The following is a 9982-nucleotide window of genomic DNA, read 5'->3' on the forward strand; positions in this document are numbered from 1 at the left end:
AATAAACCATATATCATAAGATACCACAGTGTCTGCTGTGCCACATTCCAAAGGAAACACAAACCCTGGGTGAGTGCCTGGAACCCCTGGACTGCTCCAAGATTGGGGTGGCATGCTGAAGCACACTAGGACGTCACACTACTCACTCAATGCTGCTCCCACTGCATAGCATTTTGCTGAATCTTGGTGAATATTTGCCAAGCAGAGTTCTTTGCTGCTCACAAACAATAAAGTGGTGCTTATACCAACACAGAAAATGTTGGTTGTAGGATGAATGCAAATGAAATGGGAACACTATTTGCAAAAGGTTTTGCAAGATGGGGAAAACGTTCCTTTCATTTTTGTGTGTGTGCAAGCACAAACTAGGACTCCAGGAGCAAAATGTTCACCTGTACAGAGTGAAGGTAAAGACTCTTGATCACATTCTGTTTCTGTGATGGTGTCATGTAGTGAAATCTGATTAGTTACAGGGTTCCATCGCAAAGACATTTAAAGTACCACAAATGCTGTTCTGATGTTTTAATCTCTGGCGTATCATTTGTGGTTTACATTTTGCACATTGTATGTTTTTATTCTGTAAGCTGCTAGGAGGAGGGGGAGGAGAAGAAGAAGAAGAAGAAGAAGAGTTTGGATTTGATATCCCGCTTTATCACTACCCAAAGGAGTCTCAAAGCGGCTAACATTCTCCTTTCCCTTCCTCCCCCACAACAAACACTCTGAGGTGAGTGGGGATGAGAGACTTCAAAGAAGTGTGACTAGCCCAAGGTCACCCAGCAGCTGCATGTGGAGGAGCGGAGATGCGAACCCGGTTCACCAGATTACGAGTCTACTGCTCTTGAACGCTACACCACACTGGCTCTCAAGACAAGGTGAAAAGGACAAGACAAGGTGAAAAATATGGCAATAAATAAATTCTATGAAGTAATTAGGAATCAAGCCAATCTCTATCCATATCCTGCCCACCCCCCACCCCTGTGGCTCCATTGGTGGTGCTGTGGTCTAAACCACTGAGCCTCTTGGGCTTGCAGATTGGAAGGTCAGCAGTTTGAACCCGCACAACAGGGTGAACTTCCGTTGCTCCGTCCCAGCTCCTGCCAACCTAGCAGTTCGAAAGCACACCAGTGCAAGTAGATAAATAGGTACCGCAGGTGACGTAACTCTCCAGTGGTTTGACTACCCCTGAAGGCACAATTTTGTGTTATACTACACTCCCTGTCACAGCCATTTTGTGTTAAGCTATGCCATTTTGTGGTTGGCACACCCAACACACTCTCAACTTCTGAAACGTGTCCACTAGTTCAAAATGGTTGGTGATCCTTTTTGAGTGAAACAAACTCATTGGAACCTCTTCCTCCTCATTCATTCTTTCATTTATTAACAAGATTTATATACGTTTATTCATCAAAAAGCTCCATGTGGTTTCCATAAAACAATATAAAATATTCACTGAAAATCCCAAAAACAAAACAAGTTAACCTAAAATTTAGCAAAACATAAAGTCATCAGTTTTTTTCTTACTATACACACACAAACAAAACTTTGTGTTAAAATCAAATTCTTATTCTGATACTCTTCTTGGTTCTCATAAGCATGGATATAAGATTGGTATAAGCTGTTATCTGGAATTCCCACAAGAACTGGAGGTCTGTGTTTTCTCAACCAATTCTCAGCAGCCATAGCAAAGGACTTGATGCAGAATTAATAGCAGATAAATATGACGGATGGGTCTGTAATTTCATCCGGCACATTAGCAATGCCACACAATTCCAGCAAATGGTTCCCCAATGGGTGGTTGAGCTACGAGGATACTGTGGAGATTAAATTATCATTTAAAATTGTGCCTGGTGGTTTATTCGTGTTAATATATAAATCAACTTTATGGAGTGTTTCCCTTGCTCCTTGCTTAGTTGCAAATAACGATGTGCCCCATAAGGTAAAATCAAATCAAAGAAGGGGGTTTGGGTGCTGGTGTTGTTTTTAACTATGCAAGTGAATGATTCTCTCATTTTGTTGCCAGCTGCATGTAAGTTTCAGGACAAAATCTGGAAACAACCTCCTGTTCTCATAAATTCCTGGAAGGATTCGGCAGGGGAGGCGCCAGAAGGTACAATCCGCTTCCCACTGAAGTTAATGGGGAAAACAGCCTCTTATCTGACTTCTGTAGGTTGTATTTACAATAGATTCGAAATCACCGGGGAAGAGGGAGGGACTTCACACGCCAATCCATCACCGCTTTCCTACAACGGGCAACATTTTGGCACACGCCGGATTCCGTACAACATGGCTGTTCCTTACAAAGGAGCAATCCAGGCGAAATGCGAAGTAAAAAACAATAACAATAACAAAAAATCAATCCCACCTACCCATCCCACCACAGTAGATCGGCGGATCATTGCTTGCTTGCCTTTTTTTTTTTTTAAAGCTGTGCACTCAAGTCGGTTCTTGCCCAGCACACTCTCCAATTGACCCACGGGACGCTACTGCAGCTTGCTTTAAATAAAACAAAAAGTTAAATAATTTGCACTTGATTACTTGGGGGGGGGGCCGAGGGGGAGAAAAAAAACCCACATCTTTGGGAGGGGAGCGAGAGAGAGATCGGCATCCTCCAACTTTGCGCCTTGTCAAACCCTCTCCCCCTAATAATTGTTGACTTGGCAGCCAGCATGGAACGTGGGGAACTCCCACGCACCTCCCTCCCCCCCCCAATGGACGGCTTTCTCTCCCTGCCCCATAAATAACAACCCCCCGTCGCCGCCTGGTTTTCTCCCCAGGTGCCTAGAGCCTGCCGAGAAACCGCTTCCCCAGAGATGCACATTTCCGAACAACAAGCTTTGCGAGGAGGATTGCAAGCAAATAGGACCCAGTCTGCCGCTGCAGCAGCTGGGAGAGCATAGCAGATTTGCTAATGCCTCGCACGTAGTGTTTTGCAGGAACCTCAGATCAATCTGGATCGTGGGGAAGAGAGGGGGAGCCTTGGCTGCATGATAATCCAGCTTTCATATTGCCCGCAGCCCACCACCTCCCCTCACATTTCCACTCCACCCCACCCCACCCCCCCTCACCATCAAATTAAAACCTCTTGAGCACCCCCAGGTACTTGCCAGCGGTGCGTGCGTGTGTGTATGTGCTCGGGAAAGGACCCTACCCCACCCAGAGGCATCTAACCCGGCTGAAGGAACGCCCATAGCCGAGTCCAGATTCTCAGATGCTAACGTGCTTAGATGTAGCCTGAGCCCTGGCGATGCTCACGTTTGGGCAGAAGCCACAGGATTCCTCGCAGGGCTCCCTGACAGTTTGGGACCTGATCCTCTTTCTGAGACCTTGAAACTTCGGCAGGTCGTTAGCATGGGGACACAGGATAAGGAGGAAAAGGGTTTGTACTCTCAGGATGTCTGACTCGGACGGGGGTGAGTGGGCTGTTTTGTGCGGGGTGGGTGGCGTGGCGGCGGAGGGGGGGGAGGCTGTGTGTTGCTTTGACATCTAGCTCGGGCGAGGAGACGAGGGTGGGTGAGGCATCCATCTGCCATGGCTCTCCCCGCTGGACTTAATGCAACAGGATGCACTGACCTTGGTTAGCTGGGCAGTGTAGATTTCCTCCCTGGCAACGATGGCCAAGACTCGGTTGCTGCTTGCTACCTCTCTCTCGTTATGACCAGGTAATGTCTAGCAGCCGAAGGTGGGAGGGTGATTGTCGAAGGCAGGCAGATCTCATTTTGCTTTTGTGCATAGAGCACCTAAATCAGGGATGCTATTTGGAAGGGGGGGTGGGAGAACCCGCTGGATGCTGAAGGATTTTCGTGGATGTTGAGCAAACCAGGTCCCTAACCATATTTACTTGACAACAAGTCCTGCTGCTGGTTGCAGTGGGGTTTCCTTTCAAGTAGGTGTCGTGAGGATTGCAACCGGAGAGAGAGGGAGTCATACCCCACGAGGCTTCAGATGCAAGCGGGGAATCGACGACTGGCTTGTTTTTTTTTAAAATGTACATGCTGCTCCATTAACCTGTTCAGTAGTATATATATATGTATACAGTACTAGCATGTTAACAAGCCAGTCTAGCCACACTGACGCTAGCAGGTTCCCCAGCGACACATAATCTCCTCCTTCCGTTGCCCACAAAAGGCAAGTATTATTAGGGCATAGCGGTTGATAAACGTACTAGACGAGATTTATCATCAATGAAATACAGTTCATTAGTGTTATGTATTATGCCTTCCAAAAGGAAAGTGTTGCCTTCTCTGCAAGGTAAGATTTCGCTTGTTCGTGTTTGTTGGCTCAGGGGCAACCTGCTGTTGCTTCTAAGTGGCAAAGAAATAAAATGCAAAGCCAGGCAATACCTTACAGGAGTACCATAAAGGCCAAATCTGCAAGATGGCTGTCCACACAAGGGATGAGGGAGAAATTTGATTCTGCTCACATTTAAAAGGAAATCTATCAAATTTCCACTTCCTGAAACAATATGAGAACTGAAACAACACCATCTTTTGAAGTTCTCACATATCCAAATTTTCCAGTGCGGTTCTCCAACCAAACAGGTTTTTCATTATTTAAAAATTGCATATTTTAGGGGAAATGTGCATAAGAAATAATATATTGGCAAAAATGACATACAAAAATGCATTCTATGAGGGGAAATGTGTGTGTTAGTCAAAACTGTATACAGAAATGTGCATATTCGGAAAAATTTGCACCAAAATGCTGATAATTTTTTTTGAGGATTTTTTTAAAAAAAATCACAAATTGCTGCAGAAATCTGGAGAAATGAATTTATGAATGGAAAAATTAGAAACTGGCAGAACCAGAATTGACAGATTTTCCCCCCATCCCCAGTCCACACCCCAAACAGGGCAGTGGCAACACCCACATTCTAGCACCCTATTGATGTTGGATCTTAACTATTCTACATAGATGAGATGTGTCATCTTAGAGCCGTTCCAATATATGTGCAAATGCAATAAATGCACATTTGTCACATATTTGTGGCTGGAGATCTAGGCATCTTTCCTTCAAGTAGTATTTGGGTTGCAAAGGTATTCCATTACCTCAATACTGCTCAAGGCACAACTGACAGTCAATGGGAAAACACACTTTCCTTTCCAGTGAGGGTATTGTCTTCAATTGATGATTGGCATAATAAGAAGCAAACAAAGCTGTGTGAGTGTCATTAGGTGTGGCCATGCCATAACAACTTTGCAGTGCACTGCTGTGCATCTTTACTCAGAAGTATGCCTCACTGTGTTCAATAGGGTTTACTCCCAGGAAAGGATGCATAAGATTGCAGACTTGTGTGAAGTTGTGTACTCCTTGGCTTCAGCACCGGAACACACCACATTGAGACAGGGCAACCTTACCCCGGTAGGTTATGTGAGAAAAGGCTGTAGCACTATTGATGCTGGGATGGGGGCATTGCTATTTATAACAATGATAATGATCCGTACGGCATTTTCCTGTAAGTGTTTAATTTAAAGCACTTTGTACCATAGAAATCCTTATGGCACCCCTGCAAAGCAGGCCTATATTTACAGATTGTAGAGCAGTGTGCTGCTTCTGGGGGTGAGAAATAGTTGTTTGCCTATTGTTTGCCTATTCGGTCATCATAACCATGCCTACTCAGAAGTCCCACTGAATACAGTTGGACTTACTTCCAGGTTAAGTGGGGTTAGGATTTCAGCCTGCGATTTCCAGCTAGGGATTTCTCAGTTCATGTCGTTTACCATTACACTTGCCCAGCCAAGGAGGGAGGGCTGCCTTTGCATTTTTATTCCCCGGAAAGGTCCATAAAGCAATCCTTTAAATAAAAATAAAAATAAATCAGGCTATCAGATAGCAATGAACTGGAACAAGGAGTACAGCGGCTGCTTTTGACCTTCACAGTCACGAATTCTCATTTCCAATCCAGTCTTTGAAACTAAAGTAGATGATGAAATATGATTATAGCTCCGATGAAATATTTCCATTGCTTTTTCATCTCCTTTCTAAAAAAAAAAAAAATCTGGGTAAGTCCTTCAAGGATTGGTTTCTTCGGCTGTTGCTTTTAAAACCTTATTTTTTGCTGTGTTAACCTGCTTGCTTTATGTGTACAGCAATATATTAACAAGCAATATATTAACAAGAATACGGTAATCAGGGTTAGCAGCCATTGATAGCCTTCTCCCCCTGGAATTTGCCTAATCCTCTTTTAAAGCCATCCAAATTGGTGGCGATCAGTGCCTCCCACGGAAGGGAGTTCCATAGTTTAGCTATGTACTGCACAAAGAAGTCCGTTATTTTGCCTGTCCTGAATCTCCCAACATTCAGCTTTGTTGGACATCAATGACTACCCAAGGCTAGATCTACACACCGGGGGTGGGTGGGGAACACTATATATAAGTCAGAAATAAAATCGTTATAACAAAAGAAAAGGGAAAAAAACACTATGTAAAATCGCATAGAAAAGTTTTCTGCTCTACAGCGCCATCTGGTGTTGTTTGTTTATGATGCATTCAAAACACTTTTTTTTAGTAATGTAGCTAAGCCCCAAGTTAAGTTGGAAGCGCCGTTTTTGTAAATTTCATTTCTATACCGCTTTATATATAGTTGAAAATATCTCAAAGCACTTTACAACCTACATTAAAGCATCAAATAAAACAATCCAGAATAAAACATTGCTGAAGAAAGTCAAGTATACATTCAAAGCAACATAATTAACAGGAAACTAAAATACTAAAATACTATCTTGAAGATTTCAAAACAAAACATTACCAAAGGAAATGAAATACAAAATACACATTTGAAGTAGAATAATTAGCAGGAGAATAAAATATTACCATTGCTGCTGGTGTTGCTGCCAACCCTGACAATGGTGGTTTGTGGTGGCGGGCAACTATAAAAGCTCAAAGTCGATGACCTGGGTCTGCACTAAGAGACAGCCAAGGTGGTTCAGTGACAGAGCATCCACTTTGCATGTAAATCTGTCTTGCGCTAGCAGACAGGTGAGTTTTAAATTTGCACAACAGAGGAATCCCAACAAAAGAGTTGCACTAGCAGAAACTCATTTCACAGCAGATTCTACAGTCTATATTGCAAATGAAGTTCTTGTGCAATTTCTTGGGCAGCAGCATTCTGCTGGTCCAAACATTTTGCCAGCAGAACAGGTATAACACTAAGTGACACTGGATACAATCCACAACACACACACACACACACACACGTACTTTAGGTGGGTCCATAAAAGTCGAATAAAACATTCAGACATAAAACTGCCTTTTCAAATGCAGTTTTGTCTCGTGTATGCCTCTCTCTTTTTGTCTTCCGTTTGCTACAGTATTATTGTGTGTTCTTGCTCTGATATAGAAAACATGCCAACTAGTAGGTACGGTACCTCATTCCTTCTGAAAGAGACCTGAATTCAATTCAGCACTTGCCTGTTTGTACCACAACTAAAACAGCTCAATGAATTAACCTTTTTTTAATGTCTCTACAGCTGTTCAAACTTCAGGAAAGCCTGGAAGTGTGCCTTATATGAATGCATCAGGTACCATTTATCAGTAAGAATACATAAACTTTTAACTTGCTCCTTTGGTAATTTCACTATGTAACTAGTTCTTTAACTTAAAAAAAAATCTAAATGAAAAAAATTGTTTTATGACCTGCACACTGGCAAACGTGGTAATCATAATAGCATTTTAACTTCTATACAGCATTTTTGAGTGTTCAAAGTACAATGCATACGTTGTTGTTGTTGCTTTATTGATTAATTGATTGATTGATTGATTGAATTTATATACCGCCCTATACCCGGCACGCATGTCGGCGGTTCGAATCCCCACGACGGGGTGAGTTCCCGTTGCTCGATCCCAGCTCCTGCCCACCTAGCAGTTCGAAAGCACATCAAAGTGCAAGTAGATAAATAGGTACCACTCTGGCGGGAAGGTAAACGGCGTTTCCGTGCGCTGCTCTGGTTCGCCAGAAGTGGCTTTGTCATGCTGGCCACATGACCCGGAAGCTGTACGCTGGCTCCCTCGGCCAGTAACGCGAGATGAGCGCCGCAACCCCAGAGTCGGACACGACTGGACCTAATGGTCAGGGGTCCCTTTACCTTTACCGTATACCCGGGGGTCTCAGGCTGGTTCACAGAATTAAATCCAGATATAAAACCACAAAATGCATAATTACCGCTCCCCACATCAAATGGGGGGCACCTTTTGCGTGGTTACGCACAGCCCCCCCCCACCCTCGGATCCCAGTGCAGCTCCCAGTAGTACGGGCTGGCTTCGCCCTCCCTAGGCTGGATACCTGGAGGTCTCCGCCTACCTCAGCCAATTGCCCAATCCCGCCTGGGGAGGCGTTGCCAGGGGATCGGCCAGGTAGGGGGAGGGACCGCCCTGCCCACACAACAGAAGGTGAATCTTACCTGTGAAGCGTCAGTTGGCTCCAGAGCCAAAATGCATAATTAAAATGAAAACAACAACCCGATAGCCCAATAGAAGTTGTTGAGACAACATCCGTGCAAGACAGACCATTTTCATCATTCTTGCTTTGCGAATATTTGGGACTGTAAGTAGGCTAAGGATAAGAGGCAGGGACTAGCCCAGTGACACAGTACATGCAGAAGGTTGTCACAGCAATCCTTTGCGCTTCCAGTTAAAAGGATCAGATGGCAAATGACTAAGACCCTGTTGGAGCCCCTGGAGAACTGCTGCCATTCAGAGCAAACAGTATTGGGCTAGATGGACAAAATGTCTGACCTTGTATAAGGATAGTGGGATACTAGGATAGTAAAAATTAAAAAAGGTAAAAGACCCTTGGACGGTTAAGTCCAGTCAAAGGTGACTATGGGGTTGTGGCGCTCATCTCGCTTTCAGGCCAAGGGAGTCGGCGTTTGTCCACAGACAGCTTTCCGGGTCATGCAGCCCGGATAGAGCAACGGGAGCTCACCCCGTCGCGGGGATTCAAACCACCGACCTTCTGATTGACAAGCCCAAGAGGCTCAGTGGTTTAGACCACAGTGCTACCCGTGTCCCTTAGGCCTACAGCTTGCTTACGGCCGGTGTTATAGGCCTACTTAAACTAGGATCTTCCCAAATCACACTTTTAGCCACTAAACCAGGGGTCAGCAAACTTTTTCAGCAGGGGGCCGGTTCACTGTCCCTCAGACCTTGTGGGGGGCCGGTCTATATTTTGAAAAATATATATATGAATAAATTCCTATGTCCCTATTTTGCAGGGACAGTCTTGGATTTATGCAGAAGCCTAATGCTATCTCTACAACCAAAACACGCCTCCTGTTTTTGTTCACAGGCGAAGAAGTAAAAATCTTGAAAGCCCAGCAGGATGTGAAGCCCAGAGATGAGCAGTAACTACTGCAACAACGCGTCATTGAGCATGAGTGTCAATGAGGTGTCCACCTTTCCCCTCACTCTGGAACAAAAAACCGGCTTTGCCTTCGTGGGGATCCTGTGTGTCTTTTTGGGACTTCTGATTATCAGATGCTTCAAAATCTTATTAGACCCTTATAGCAGTATGCCATCCTCCACGTGGGAGGATGAGGTGGAAGGGCTTGATAAGGGGACGTTTGAATATGCGCTTGCATGAAATACTCCAAAAACAAATTACCCTGCCTTAATTCTTATGTGTGTTTTTTTTCATTGGGGGGAGGGGCCCTGGAACTCCTTAGTAAGGACGCATTTGTAACAGACACCTATGTTTTGAAGACATGGGGGTGGCATTTTTGCTTTGTTTTGTTAAATAAAGGCTTTGTTGCAGATTCATAATAATTTTCACATGGTTTCTGCTTTGGCATGCTGCTGTGCAGGCAGTGCTTTTTTCTTGGGGGGACGGACGCAGGGGTACACATACCCCTAAACATTTTGTGAATCATAAGTTTGGCCTCATTGAGGGGCAGTACAGTATTTCAATATGAGTAGGAAAATGAGAGTACCCCTAAGCAGAGAGATGCAGCTAACCAAGAGTTTGTTTTTATGAGGCTGGGGAGAGAAGAGAA

General features: G+C 44.4%; 1 protein-coding gene across 3 annotated transcripts; it reads left to right on the plus strand.

Moving 5' to 3' along the window:
• Window positions 1-3227: 3227 nt before the first annotated feature.
• Window positions 3228-9753, plus strand: CTXN2 (cortexin 2). Of its 3 annotated transcripts, none has more exons than XM_033167916.1 (3): window positions 3228-3407; window positions 7463-7513; window positions 9280-9753. In XM_033167916.1, the coding sequence occupies exon 3, from the start codon at window positions 9328-9330 to the stop codon at window positions 9571-9573; it is 246 nt and encodes an 81-aa protein (XP_033023807.1). In that variant the 5' UTR covers window positions 3228-3407; window positions 7463-7513; window positions 9280-9327; the 3' UTR covers window positions 9574-9753. The 3 variants fall into 3 exon arrangements, with proteins under 3 accessions (XP_033023807.1, XP_033023806.1, XP_033023809.1); XM_033167915.1 differs by having other exon boundaries at window positions 3228-3373; XM_033167918.1 differs by lacking the exon at window positions 3228-3407 and adding an exon at window positions 3524-3656.
• The last annotated feature ends 229 nt before the right edge of the window (window positions 9754-9982 follow it).

The sequence above is a fragment of the Lacerta agilis genome, chromosome 13 (assembly GCF_009819535.1).
Source record: "Lacerta agilis isolate rLacAgi1 chromosome 13, rLacAgi1.pri, whole genome shotgun sequence".
In the NCBI taxonomy this organism is placed as follows: Eukaryota; Metazoa; Chordata; class Lepidosauria; order Squamata; family Lacertidae; genus Lacerta; species Lacerta agilis.

Coding starts and splice junctions, on each gene's coding strand:
- CTXN2 (XM_033167916.1), top strand. CDS start 9,328: ATGAGCAGTAACTACTGCAACAACGCGTCATTGAGCATGAGTGTCAAT.